General features: G+C 49.6%; 1 protein-coding gene across 1 annotated transcript; it reads left to right on the plus strand.

Moving 5' to 3' along the window:
• The first annotated feature begins 260 nt into the window (after window positions 1-260).
• Window positions 261-15,164, plus strand: LOC149456003 (uncharacterized). Its single transcript, XM_089685651.1, is given in 7 exon segments — window positions 261-332; window positions 751-855; window positions 1,431-1,592; window positions 1,930-2,124; window positions 2,204-2,410; window positions 2,536-2,677; window positions 8,939-15,164. Coding segments are annotated over 7 exon segments (3,249 nt in total). The 5' UTR covers window positions 261-272; the 3' UTR covers window positions 11,317-15,164.
• Window positions 15,165-15,507: the final 343 nt, after the last annotated feature.

Consider the following 15,507-nt stretch of genomic DNA (forward strand, 5'->3'; position numbering starts at 1 on the left):
GGACCCCCTAGAACCCTTTGGAGGACCCCTGGCTTAGAAAGGCTGGACTAGGCAGTCATATATTCCTGTCCCCCTTGGTGGGAGTGGAGGTGATCCCTCTATGAGGACATACAGCCCATACACACCCAGCACAAGGCCGGGGTCACACCACCAGACAGTTCTCGGGGCTGCAGTTCCTCTGAGTGCCACAAGGTGGGGATCTCACTTCTACCCAGACAGGAAGTCTCTATGGAAGACAGGAAGTGATGTCAGGTACAGACGGGAAGTTTTAGATGAGAGGTGATTCGGGAGGAAGTAGAGAGGAGACATTGCTGGAAGTGGCAGCAAAGGAGGTAATAAGATCTGATTTTATATTTACACTCAGTAACCCCCTCTCATGTCTGTCCTCTTCCTCCACCATCGCGTCCGTCCTCTCCCTCCACCGTCGCGTCCGTCCTCTCCCTCCACCGCCGCGTCTGTCCTCTTCCTCCACCGTCACGTCCGTCCTCTCCCTCCACCGTCACATCCGTCCTCTTCCTCCACCGTCACGTCCGTCCTCTTCCTCCACCGTCACGTCCGTCCTCTTCTTCCACCGTCACGTCCGTCCTCTTCTTCCACCGTCACGTCCGTCCTCTTCTTCCACCATCACGTCCATCCTCTTCCTCCACCGTCACATCCGTCCTCTTCCTCCATAGTCACTCTGATGACTTTTATCTCCAGCAGATGATGATACACATATATACATCTTCATTATCATCTTTCCTTGTCTAGGCAGAGACCTGTATAGATCAAATGAGGATGGAGGAGGACCGGAGTCACATGACTGAGAGGATACTAAACCTCAACCTGGAGATCATCTACCTGCTGACCGGAGAGGTGAGGGGGATTCTGGGAGGTCACATGACATCACTCCTATCTCTATTAATAGAACAGACCTGACCGGAGAGGTGAGGAGGATTCTGGGAGGTCACATGACATCACTGTCATCTCTATTAATAAAACATAGACCTGACCGGAGAGGTGAGGAGGATTCTGGGAGATCACATGACATCACACAGACCTGACCGGAGAGGTGAGGAGGATTCTGGGAGGTCACATGACATCACACAATCCTGACCGGAGAGGTGAGGAGGATTCTGGGAGGTCCCATGACATCACACAGACCTGACTGGAGAGGTGAGGAGGATTCTGGGAGGTCACATGACATCACTCTCATCTCTATTAATAAAATACAGACCTGACCGGAGAGGTGAGGAGGATTCTGGGAGGTCACATGACATCACTCTCATTTCTATTAATAAAACACAGACCTGACCGGAGAGGTGAGGAGGATTCTGGGAGGTCACATGACATCACTCTGGTCTAGTCTGGCCAGTAGACCATGTTCTTCTTGTAGACATGTAGATGATGTCAGATGATTGATATCGGTTTCTCTTTCTCCTGATCTGTAGGATTATGTTGTAGTGAAGAAGTCTAGTGGGGAGCCAATCTCAGGAGGATGGAGCAGGACCCAGAGCCCCACCATGGTGCCTCCCCCTTGTTCTCCGATACCTGAGAGGAACAAAGAGCAGAAGATCCTGGAACTGACCACCATGATGGTCCATCTGCTGACAGGAGAGGTGAGCGGTGCTGGGAATTCTGGGACATTCTCCAGTAACAGACAAGGGATGTGTCTGGATGGTGACTGTATCATTGTGTGTGTCAGGTTCCTATAAGGTGTCAGGGTGTCACTGTCTATTTCTCCATGGAGGAGTGGGAGTATTTAGAAGGACACAAGGACCTCTACAAGGACGTCATGATGGACAATCAGCCTCCCCTCACATCACCGGGTAAGAGGAGACTTTATTGGAAAGGAGAGAGCAGTACGGAGGCTCCACCTAGATCCCCCATCATCTGTTAAACACATAGAAACAATGGATTCAGTCAGTGTGTGTGTTTCCTACAGATGGATCCAGTCATGGGAACCCACCAGAGAGATGTCCCCGTTCTCTGTTTTCCCAGGATTCCACACAGGAAAGTCACACCATCCCTCACCATCATCAGGTAGATGGATCCAGTCATGGGAACCCACCAGAGAGATGTCCCCATCCTCTGTATTCCTGGGATGCCACACAGGAAGGTCACACCATCCCTCACCATCATCAGGTAGGTGAGGAACAATCACTGGTGGTTATAATGTATACATGGCATGTTTGTTACAATGAATGTTTTATTATATATTCAGAGTGGAATCCTCGGGGATGATAATATTGATGTCAAAGAAGAGTATAAAGAGGAGGATGAGGAGTATGGAGTGATGGAGGAGTTTTCAGAAGAACACAAGGATATGATGGAGCCACCTAATACCAGGAACCCACCAGAGAGATGTCCCCATCCTCTGTATTCCCAGGATTCCACACAGGAAGGTCACACCATCCCTCACAGTTACAAGGTTGGTGGGACGGAGCATCTAGAACATGGACTCACGGAGGCAATGTCCGGATTTTGTTTACAAAATGTGATATCAGGAGATTCTATTTTTTAGAGATGATCATTTTTATAATTTTCTTGGTTTAGGGTGAAGATCTGACAGATATAAAAGTTGAGGTGAAATCAGAAGAAGAAGAGGCGTATGTGAGGGATGATCAGCAGTCTATGGAGGAGGATGGAATAATGGGGACACTTATAGAGGAGGACACTCCTACAGAGATCAGCACAGGTGGGTCATGAACACTAAATCCATTCCTCCACCCATACTGCTCACTGATTGGTCCAGAGTAGGGCGGGGACGGGGTGATATCACTTTCCTGAGCTGTGTTCCCCGTCCTTTATTCCTGGATTTCTCTCGGATAATCTTCCTTCTCTGTGCTGCAGACACAATTTATGTATCTATACTGGATCTATGGAGATTCTGGGGATCAACTGGCAGCAAAATATTGATGTTCTCCATAGGGGTTGGTTGACCTGGGACATGTGTATTGGGCCTTCTGCCACAGGTCAGGTCTAGTACGATCTCAGACAAAACAATTCCCCCAGGGTTACTTGCTCTGTAGTCTCCTGGCTGTGCCAGGTGGAGGGATATGTCTGTATAGTCTCAGACCCAAGTCACTGAGTGTAGTCTCAGGAGATGGGAGGCAGCGGGATGGGACCTCTGCAGGTTGTCTCAGGTAAACATTTCAGTTTCCACTGAATACAAATATGAGTCCAGACCAGTACAATCTATACTGTATATTGTACATGACATACTCCTCACCCCTGCACTATATACTGCATGTTCAACATTACATACTCCTGACTCCCCCACTATATACTCCATGTTGTACATTACATACTCCTGACCCCTGCACTATATACTCCATGTTGTACAATACGTACTCCTGACCCCCTCACTATATACTCCATGTTGTACATTCCATACTCCTGATCCCTGCACTATATACTCCATGTTGTACATTCCATACTCCTGACCTCTGCACTATATACTCCATGTTGTACAGTACATACTCCTGACCCCTGCACTATATACTCGCTCCTCATGAACAAACCATACAGCAAACTATCACCGTACTATAACAGAGGCTGTCTCATTAACCCCTCCCATCCGCCCTACAGCAGAAATATAGCTACAGGGCAGGGAGGGGTAAATCCTCGGGAGGAGAGGGTAAATCCTCGGGAGGGGAGGGGTAAATCTTCTGGAGGGGAGGGGTAAATCCTCTAAAGGGGAGGGGTAGAACCTGTGTAGGGGGAGGGGTTACAGTATACAGATGACACATTGATGAGCTCAGTCTCCTAGATTGTAAGCTGGAAAGAGCAGGGCCCTTGAATCCCTCGTGTTGTGTTTTGTTACTGTATTGTCTCGTGTTCTATCCCCCACTATAATGTACAGCGCTGAGCAAACCTTTTAGCACTATATAAATATTGTATAATAATAATATACAGATATTGTAACGGAACCAGACCCCGACTGCACTAGGATATTTCCATTAGTCTCCCACTTCCCTGTCCGAACACAGATCCACGGACACCACTGCTGGCCATACAGGAAATAGACTGCTTTATTTTAACACAGACACAAAATATAAATATTCAAGGGAACAACCCCCCTCCCTGCATAATGACACAGGGCGGGGCAAACCAAATCTAGCAACAAGAGACACATCCGCAGACACCCCCCACCAAGCCAATACATAAACACATACTGTACATCCCATAATATTTTGCTCCCAAGCAAGACACACAATAGAACAATGGGATGCACCACATGACACCAAACAATCCACAACCCCCCCCCCCCCCCCCAATATTAGGACAGATCACCCTGTACTCCTAACAGGCACAGGGTGACTTACACATAATAGGGATATGGGGAGCTGAGACAGGGGTCTCCCCACCCCTCCAAAGTGAGCTGTGTTCCATGGGACCCCCACCCAAAGTGAGCTGTGTTCCATGGGCCCTCCCGTCACATATCTCCCCTTTCGGCAGGAGACTAACACAGGAGGAAACCCCAGATGGGTGGACTCCGAAGTTAGTCTGTACTTCCAGTCCCCCAATGCCAGTACCCCAAACAAATTGTCCCACACCAAGCATTACTCACCCAGCCAACCTCTGCCTCTCCCGTAGAACATACCCGCCGCTGGGGAGAAGTACGGACTGGTCCTTCTCCCTGAAGTCCTCTCAGCCGCTAGAGAGAAGACAGGGTGGCTGGGCCAACTCCATCATGCGGTTTGGGATCTGGGCCGACTGTCCATCATCCCTGGGGTATCCAGGTGGTGACTGTAGTTGCTAGGCAGAGGCCAGCGGTGCTCTGTCCTGTTGCCAGCACTTCTGCTGGGGACCCCACATCTGCTCCGGCTAACCGTAGGGGAGGGAGGGAGGCCGGCTTCCTCCACTCCCAGACTGTGGATCTTCTGCTGGGATGGCATTCCTCTGTCACTGTCCCCCTGGTGCACAGATCCTGGCTTGGGAGGGAAGACACTACCACAGGTGTGGGGCGGAGGTCCTGGACCCTCTGTCCGGTTGTCAGCACTTCAGCTGAAGAAGTTTCTACTACGTTCAAAGATGCTGCTGACAGGAAATCCCATGTCCCTGTGAGTGGTGTAGGAGAAAGGCCATCCACCTCTTCTCTCAGGGAGACTGAAGCTGTTGTTGGTGCTGGGTAGAGCTCAGCAATGTTTGGCCCTGATGCCAGCTCTTCTGCTGGAGGCTCGCCGGCTGATTCCTCCTCAGCAGAAAAGTCAATCAAATCCCCAGTCTCTGGAATTTCCACTGCTGATTCTTGGGCACGCTGCCGAACATGTTTTAGCAGTTGCCTGTATGCCCTTTTCAGATGCTGTTCTTTCATCAGCAGGTATTCCAGATCTGGTTCAAGCTCTGAGACCCCTGTGAGACCGAACATAGCCTCTCTGCCTTCTTGCAGGTCCTCCAGGGTAGGTTCTCCTTCATCGCCAAACACAAAATGATCTGTAAGGCTCTCCCACAGCAATCCAGGGCCACCAAAGTCATATCCCTCCGGAGAGCATTCTGTTGTTACCCCTAAATTTTCCTGCTCTGCGTACCATTGCAGAGCCCGATATCGGTTGTCCAGCTCTATCTTCTGCTGGACCAGCCTGTCCAACTCACTCATCCATTGCTCCTGGGGTCGCTCTCCCAGGAATGGCATCCGAAACTTCAGATGCTCCCTGGCCCGTTCCCCTGGGGTTGGATAGCACTTGACCTTGTACATACCAGCAACCTGGAGGGCTCCACTCCAAAGTACCTCCCGAATCCGCTGCCTGAGCTCCAGGTACTGATCCGTAGACACAGTCCTGGGATATGTTGCAAGAACGATCCGCAGTAGCCCTGGGAACTCTGATGTCAGGTCCATATCTCCACTGGGGTGACTGTCGTCTACTTTCCTGATCTTGAATCCTGGTGGTGGTTTGGATGTGTTCACAGCCAGGAAGCACAGTCCCACCGCTTGCCACCAATGTAACGGCACCAGACCCCGACTGCACTTGGGTACTTCCGTTAGACTCCCGCTTCCCCGTCCGAACACAGATCCACGGACACTACCACTGGCCATACAAGACTACAAGACACCAGTCTGTATAAACATGTAACTCTTTATTTGAAACTTGAACTGGCTTTTTATACTCGGGGGACAAATTTCCCTCCCTGCATAATGACACAGGGCGGGGCAATCTATACTTCGCAACAAGAGACACACACCAACAGCCAGTCCCATTAGGAGGGAGGGCTGCTGGAAACCCCCCCACCCCAATATTAGGACATATCCCCCTGCACCCCTAACAGGCACAGGGTGACTTACACATAAGAGGGATATGGGGCAATCTATACTTCGCAACAAGAGACACACACCAACAGCCAGTCCCATTAGGAGGGAGGGCTGCTGGAAACCCCCCCACCCCAATATTAGGACATATCCCCCTGCACCCCTAACAGGCACAGGGTGACTTACACATAAGAGGGATATGGGGAGCTTAGACAGGGGTCTTCCCACCTCTCCAAAGGGGGCTGTGTTCCATGGGCCCCCCACCCAAAGTCACTCCCGTCACAAAACCCCCCCACCCAAAGTCACTCCCGTCACAGACCCCCCCCCCCACCCAAATTCACTCCCGTCACACAGAGCGATTGTATCCAGTCATGCAGTATTGTAGTCGTGACAACAATGCATCATGTTCCACCTCGGCGGGGTTCCCCACTGACAGCTGAATGGAAAAGAATTGTCGGCAATTAAAAAATAATACAAAAAACCCATCCATAACAAGCCCTTTGGGGGGGTCCCCCCTCCCATCCATACCAAGCCCTTCAGGGGTCCTCCTCCCATCCATACCAAGCCCTTTGGGGGTCCCCCCTCCCATCCATACCAAGCCCTTGGGGGGTCGCCCCTCCCATCCATACCAAGCCCTTGGGGGGTCGCCCCTCCCATCCATACCAAGCTCTCGGGGGGTCCCCCCTCCCATCCATACCAAGCCCTTCGGGGTCCCCCCTTTCATCCATACCAAGCCCTTCAGGGGGTCCCAACCTCTCATCCATACCAAGCCGTTCGGGGGTCCCACCTCCCATCCATACAAAGCCCTTCAAGGGTCCCCCCTCCCATCCATACCAAGCCCTTCAGGGGGTCCCCCCCTCCAATCCATACCAAGCCCTTCGGGGGTCCTCCCTCCCATCCATACCAAGCCCTTCGGGGGTCCTTCCTCCCATCCATGGCAAGCCCTTTAGGGGTCCCCCCTCCCATCCATGCCAAGCCTTTCGGGGGTCCCCCTCCCATCCATACCAAGCCCTTCAAAGGTCCCCCCTCCCATCCATACCAAGCCCTTCAAGGGTCCCCCCTCCCATCCATGCCAAGCCCTTTGGGGGTCCCCCCTCCTATCCATGCCAAGCCCTTCAAGGGTCCCCCCTCCCATCCATACCAAGCCCTTGGGGGTTCCCCCCAAATCCATACCAGACCTTTATCCCAGCATGCAGCAGGTCAGGAAAGGGGGGGCGAGCAAGCACAAGATCCCCCCCCACCGAACCATACCAGGCCTCATGCCCTCAACATGGGGGGGTGCTTTGGAGTAGGTAGAGCTTCCTCCCCCCCAAGCACCTTGTCTCCATGTTGATGGGTACAACGGCCTCTTCCCCACAACCCTGGCCAGTAGTTGTGGGGGTCTGCAGGCGGGGGGCTTATTGGAATCTGGAAGCCCCCTTTAGCAAGTGAGCCCCCAAATCCCGCCCCCCCCCCCACATGAATGAGTATGGGGTACATGCTACCGCTCCCCATTCACAAAAAAAAAGACCAGAGACGGTGTGCGCCAAGTCCTTTAATAATAGAATGTCCCTCGAAGTCGATCCAACGTCAATCACGATGTCTGGCGCCACTGCCACCGCCGCTCCGAGAAAGAAAAAGCTCCGCCCCCGGCCGTCTGCTCAGATGCTGCTGTGACAGTTCTTAAATATGTAAGGGGCGGGGCATGACCTAAGTGACCCTGCCCCCGTGTGACGCCAATGTCCCGGTCGCTGAGGTCACACAGGTGATGTCACCGGGTGGCCCCGCCCCTTACATATTTAAGAACTGTCAAAGCGACTTCTGAGCAGACGGCCGGGGGCCAGCGTCGAGGGCGGAGCTTTATTTTTTGTTCAGAGCGGCGGCGGGCATCGTGATTGACATTGGATCTACTTCGGGGGGCATGCTGTTATTACCCTCAACAATAATGGTGAGCAGTCCCGCACATTTCTACCCTCCGCAATAATGGTGACAGTCCCGCACATTTCTACCCACCGCAATAGTAGTGAGCAGTCCCGCACATTTCTACCCTCAACAATAACGGTGAGCAGTCCCGCACATTTCTATTTTCCGCAATAATAGGGAGCAGTCCTGCACATTTCTACCCTCCGCAATAATGGTGAACAGACCCGCACATTTCTACCCTCAACAAAAACGGTGACAGTCCCACACATTTCTACCCTCCACAATAACGGTGAGCAGTCCCGCATATTTCTACCCTCCACAATAACAGTGAGCAGTCCTGCACATTTCTACCCTCCGCAATAATGGTGAGCAGTCCCGCACATTTCTACCCTCCACAATAATGGTGACAGTCCCGCACATTTCTACCCTCCACAATAATGGTGAGCAGTCCCGCACATTCACCCTTCTCACGTCTCAGAAACTAAGCTGCCAGTGCCCCATCTCCTGCACCCTCATGCAGTTCCAGGTGTACCCCCACCCCCACCTACATGACTGGAGCTCAGACTTTTACATGGTGATAACAGACAGTGATAATGAGGGAGGAGCCAATACCCCAATGATGGGCTTCAGGATGGTTGAGGAGCCAATACCCCAATGATGGTGGTCTTCAGGATGGGGGAGGAGCCAATACCCCAATGATGGTGGTCTTCAGGATGAGTCCAGACTTCCTCTTGGTTCCCCCTCCCCCTATCCTCACTCTATGACCTCTAGTGGGGCTCCTGTCTAGTGATCCTCTTTGTCTTTTAGTCCATGGCCGGGAGATGAGGAAAACCTCCGAGGATTGTCTCACTTTGTCTCCAGACTGGAAAGTAGAAGATGAGGACATCACACAGTATAGTCCAGGAGAAAACCCGGCTCCCTCCAATGTCCATCCGGCACCACCCAGTGTAGATGGACCATCGGATTCCTCGTATCCTGAGGAACCTCAGACTGTGCGGGACTGGGCCGGCCTTCCAACAGGGAAGAGCTTCTCCTGTCCTGAGTGCGGGAAATGTTTCGATTTGAAATGCAATCTTAATGTCCATAGAAGATCTCACACGGGGGAGAAACCGTATTCCTGTTCTGAGTGCGGGAAATGTTTTGCACAGAAGTCCAATCTTTCCACGCATCAGAGAATTCACACAGGAGAGAAGAAATATTTCTGTTCTGACTGCGGGAAATGTTTTTCAAGGAAGTCCCATCTCTCTGTACATCAGAGAACTCACACAGCAGAGAAGCCGTATTCCTGTCCTGTGTGCGGGAAATGTTTTGTGCAGCAATCAAATCTTATCATGCATCAAATATGTCACATAGGAGAGAAGTCGTATACCTGTCCTGAGTGCGGGAAATGTTTTCTACTAGAGTCACAACTTTTCACACATCGGTGTTCTCATACGGGAGAAAACCCGGCTCCCTCCAATGTCCATCTGGCACCACCCAGTGTAGATGGACCATCGGAGTCCTCATATCCTGAGGAACCTCAGACTGTGCAGGACAGGGACAGCCTTCCAACAGGGAAGAGATTTTCCTGTGATGAGTGCGGGAAGTGTTTCAACTTTAAAGGCAATCTTAATGTGCACAAAAGATCTCACACGGGCGAGAAGCCGTACGCCTGTCCTGAGTGCGGGAAATGTTTTTCACAGAGGTCCCATCTTTCTACACATAAGAGATCTCACACGGGGGAGAAGCCGTATTCCTGTTCTGTGTGCGGGAAATGTTTTGTGCAGCAATCAAATCTTATCACGCATCAAAGATATCACATGGGAGAGAAGCTGTATACCTGTCCTGTGTGTGGGAAATGTTTTCTACTAGAGTCACAACTTTTCACACATCAGAGTTCTCATACGGGAGAAAACCCGGCTCCCTCCAATGTCCATCCGGCACCACACAGTGTAGATGGACCATCGGATTCCTCGTATCCTGAGGAACCTCAGACTGTGCGGGACCAGGTCGACATTCCAACAGGGAAGAGGTTCTCCTGTCCTGAGTGCGGGAAGGGTTTCCAATCTAAAACTGGTCTTAAGGTGCACAAAAGATCTCACACAGGTGATAAGCCGTATTCCTGTTCTGAGTGTGGGAAATGTTTCTGTTTTGAATCCAAACTTAATGAGCATAAAAGATGTCACACGGGGGAAAAACCGTATGCTTGTCCTGAGTGCGGAAAATGTTTTTCACAACAGGGCAGTCTTTACACACATCAGAGATCTCACACAGGGGAGAAGCCATACTCTTGTCCTCAGTGCGGGAAACGTTTTGTACACAAGTCAGCTATTCTCAGACATCAGAGATCTCACACGGGGGAAAAGCCATATTCCTGTCCTGAATGTGGGAAATGTTTTTCACAAAAGCCCCATCTTTACACACATCAGAGGTCTCACACGAGGGAGAAGCCATATTCGTGCCCTGAGTGCGGGAAATGTTTTGTACAAAAATCTGATCTTGTCTCACATCAGAGGTCCCACACGGGGGAGGAGCTATTTTCCTGTTCTGAGAGCGGGAAATGTTTGTCCGATAAGTCCTATTTCTCCCACCATCAGAGATCTGAGAAACTGTATTGCTGTCCTGAGTGTGGGAAATGTTTTTCACAGAAATCCCATTTTTCCAGACATCGGAGATATCACACAGGAAAGAAACCGTATTCCTGTCCTGTGTGCGGGAAATGTTATTCTCAGAAATGCGATCTTACCAGACATCAGAGATCTCACACGGGGGAGAAGCCATATTCATGTCCTGTGTGCGGGAAATGTTTTTCACAAAAGGCCTATCTTTACATACATCAGAGGTCTCACACGGGAGAGAAGCCGTATTCCTGTCCTGAGTGCGGGAAATGTTTTTCACTGCAGCCCTATCTTTCAAGACATCAGCTATCTCACACGGGGGAGAAGCCGTATTCTTGTCCTGAGTGTGGGAAATGTTTTTCTGATAAGTTCAGTCTTGACACACATCAGCGATCTCACACAGGGGAGAAGCCGTATTCCTGTCCTGAGTGCGGGAAATGTTTTTCACAGAAGGCCCATCTGTCCAGACATCAGAGACTACACACGGGGGAGAAGTCACGTTCCTGTCCTGAGTGAGGGAAATGTTTCTCACTGAAGTCCTGTCTTCCTGGGGTCCCACACAACCCTGGAGGTGTATTAGTGCCTTGAGTGCAGGAAATGTCTTCTAGATGAATGTTGCAGGACATCCCAGCTCTCATGTGGGGAAGAACCACCCCCTGATATACACCTCAGATATACTCCATGGCTGATCTTTATCATGGAAGAAACAGTTCATAAGGAGGTCACCAAAAACGTGGATGAAGTGTGGGACCGGGTTGGCCATTGATGGCAGGAGAAGAATAAAATGCTGAGACTTTTCCCACACATGTAAAAATCAACATTTTTATATTCTATATATATATATATATATAAAACGCAGAGGCCCTGGAGAATAAAATGGCGGGTGCTGCAATGGGTAATGTCAGTTTTTCTTGGAAGAAATAAACTTTATTGAATCTTAACGCACAAAACGGCAATATAACCCCCAAATGTCTGATGGAATGATGATCGGCTGAGCGGACATTTCCCCAACGTGTCACACGTCACACACTACGGGACCTGAACATATCCACAAGCCACGCCTTACAAGCCTTTCCAGGTCACCAGTGTGGAGGAACACGGGAGTTCCATGGCTGGAATGATCGCTCCCGCTGTGACGTGTGCGGAGATATCTCACATAGGGGGGTTGGGCCTACGTATGTGTTCACCTTTCCATGGGGGGGAGGGGAACATCTTTATTAGTATCACAAGGGATGAACAACATGGGCCGTGACAGGTCCTCTTGTAGCCCCCAGATATCTCCTCTGCCCTTAGAAGCATCGATAGCTCGGAGATCGCTCCCATCAGACGCTGATGGTTTATAAGGGACTGAATCCTTCCCATTGGCCATAGAAGTGATGGAGGAACCTCGGCTGCTCCTCCATCTCCATATCCGGGATTATACCTCTCCCCCCTCCATATCCGGGATTATCACCCCCTCCATATCTGGGATTATACCCCTCCATATCTGGGATTATCACTCCCTCCATATCCGGGATTATACCCCTCCCCCTCCATATCCAGGATTATACCCCTCCCCCCTCCATATCCGGGATTATCACTCCCTCCATATCCAGGATTATACCCCTCCCCCCTCCATATCCAGGATTATCCCCCTCCATATCTAGGATTATCCCCCCTCCGTATCTGGGATTATAGCCCTCCCGCCCATATCCGAGATTATACCCCTCCCCCTCTATATCCGGGATTATACCCCTCCATATCCAGGATTATCCCCCTCCATATCCAGGATTATCCCCTCTCCGTATCCAGGATTATTGTCCCCTCCCCCCCAGGATTACCCCCGTCTATATCCGGGATTATACCCCTCCCCCCTCCATATCTGGGATTATCTCCCCCCCAGGATTACCCCTCCCATTGTCTGTCGGGATCTTTTCTACAATATTTAATTATAACGACTGGAAATTATTAACAACTCCGCCCCCACATTCCAGACTGGGGTCTACCCGACCAATCAGATTTCTGCCTATACTGTCTCCTGATTCTATGACTGCAATCTTGTCCAAAGTAAAATTCTAATAAAGTTTATTCAATGAATGGTGAGTGTCGGTGTGTAAGATATCCATATTTACTAAGAAACTGAAGGAAATGTCCATGATGTAGATGAGGGAGCGGCACCACCCTTCACTGTGTAGTGGTCCCTTACATTGGTGACCGATGGGAGAAGGACCCCCTTATATCAGTGGTCAGTGTAGAGGTCCCTTACATTGGTGACCGATGGGAGAAGGACCCCCTTATATCAGTGGTCAGTGTAGAGGTCCCTTACATTGGTGACCGATGGGAGAAGGACCCATTATATCAGTGGTCAGTGTAGCGGTCCCTTACATTGGTGACCGATGGGAGAAGGACCCCCTTATATCAGTGGTCAGTGTAGCGGTCCCTTACATTGGTGACCGATGAGAGAAGGACCCCCTTATATCAGTGGTCAGTGTAGCGGTCCATTACATTGGTGACCGATGGGAGAAGGACCCCTGTCACGGTATAGGGGCCAGGCCAATTATTGTGTTAGATAAATACAATAAAGAATGCTGCGCTCCTCCTTAAAGTATATATACACATAAATAATAAATTAATAGGTGAAGTGTAATCAAAATTGCATCAATTTAAATAAAAATAATAAAAAGTGAAAGTGATATCAATTATTATTAATTAGTGCCCATAATTCATTAAATCTATAAAAATAAATTCATATAACTGAGAGCATGTAAAAAACACATTTACATATATACATAGATATATATTATACCGTGCATATAGAATCACACGTGCCTCTCGTGTAGTGTGAACACCCCAATATAACAATACATCAAACAGTGCTCACAAAGTCCAATAAGTATTAATAGTGAAAAAAACGAAAACCATGCGCTTCCAATGGCTACTGTTGGTGACCATAAATAAACCAGAAATCTTGTGGATCTTTGGGTGAATGTGAATTCTGACAATCCGACCACCATCTGGATTAGCCTCTCACCTCATCACTTCGACCCTTGCGGATCAAAGCGCATATGTGGATCCCCCTCACAGATCCTCCAAGATAGTTATCACTCCAAAAGTTGCTCCTTGTCGCACCCAAATCTCTCAAGATTAGGTATTCCACAAATGGCTCCTCTCCAAGTAATTTGCAGCATCAATCTCTCAAATAAGAAAAAATAGATCCTCCCATAGTGCAGTATATTTTATTTTCCACAGTAGAGACAAATAGCATAAAATAGTATAAAAGTTTGTAACTCACGTGGCAGCCAATTCAATACCCCATGCTTTCGGATAAGGGCATGTATGTATGGGTGTACAACTCTGCAAATAGGTGTACCAAGATGGCCGCCACGCCGGAAATACGTCACCACGTCCCGCCGACGCGTTGCGTCACAATATCATGTGACTTCCTCAGGGCTCATTATTAATTCCTGCCAATTATTAATTCCTGACTAATGATCCAGAGTGTCACGAGTTCTCTGGCAGCCCAGTTATTAATTCCTTGTTCCTTTAATCCCTCTTGGCCATAGGAAGAGCATCCTCCTATTAGTATTCTACACCTGTGTGCCAAAGGCCCCTAGCTGTAATTAACACCCCCCTCCACAAAAGGTCCCAAATTCAATTAGTGTATCCTCCCTATTGTTATTCTGTTTACAGCTAGAAATCCAATTATTGTGTTTCCTTGTCCATCCTGTCTTGAATCCCAGATGTCCTACATCCCTAATTAGTGTCTTACTGTTGTATTAATGTATTCTCCCCACTGTTATCCTATTTACAGCTGCAAATTCAATTATTGTGTTTCCTGTCCAACCAGTCTTTTGCCTAAATATAATATCCTCCCCACTTTCCTCCTGTTTACAGCTACAAATTCAATTACTGTATTTCTTTTCCTGTCCATTCTCTCCATTGTCATCCAAAATGTCCCTAAACTCAATTAAGGCAGTCCCTCCATTGTCATCCTGCTAATGGCCCCCCTCTACCTCTCCTCCTGCTCAGGGGGTTTAAGAGGTCAGTGCTGGTCTTTCCTGAGAAGTCATTCTGCTGTGCAGCCACTGAGGGGTCCAGCTGCGGCTGGACTCTAGCGGCCCAGTCTCTGAGCCCCATTGCAGTAAGGGGGACCCCAGAAGCTACATCAGCCCTGCCTGAAATGCTGTCAGCTTTGCCTGAGACTACCACATCAGCTCTGCCTGAGCTTACCAAACCATCTCTGCCTGAGATGCTGCCAGCTCTGCGTGAGTGTATGCTTCTCCTGTGTTATCTGACCTGTTTATGATCTGCCTCTTACCTCCCTGTTGGATTACAAACTGCTGTAGAGACTTTAACTTTGCCCACCGGGGCTGGATTACAAGTATTTTGGACTCTCTCTCCCTGCACTACTCCCCATTGAGTGACTGTCGTCTGTTTTAATAAAGCTTTAACTGTTTGCCCTCTGCCTTGTGTGTTCTGTCTTGCCTAGCCTCCGTCACAACCCCTTTTATATTGGTGGTCAGTGTAGTGGTCCCTTACATTGGTGACTGATGGGAGAAGGATCCCCTTATATCAGTGGTCAGTGTAGCGGTCCCTTACATTGGTGACCGGTGGGAGAAGGACCCCCTTATATCAGTGGTCAGTGTAGCGGTCCCTTACATTGGTGGCCGATGGGAGAAGGACCCCCTTATATCAGTGGTCAGTGTAGCGGTCCTTTACATTGGTGACCGATGGGAGAAGGATCCCTGTAATGGACACCACAACTGACCATACAAGACTAGACGACACCAGTCTTGAAGT

This window comes from Staurois parvus, unplaced genomic scaffold (assembly GCF_062004578.1).
Source record: "Staurois parvus isolate SC_StPar_1 unplaced genomic scaffold, SC_StPar_1.0 ptg000380l, whole genome shotgun sequence".
Taxonomy (NCBI): Eukaryota; Metazoa; Chordata; class Amphibia; order Anura; family Ranidae; genus Staurois; species Staurois parvus.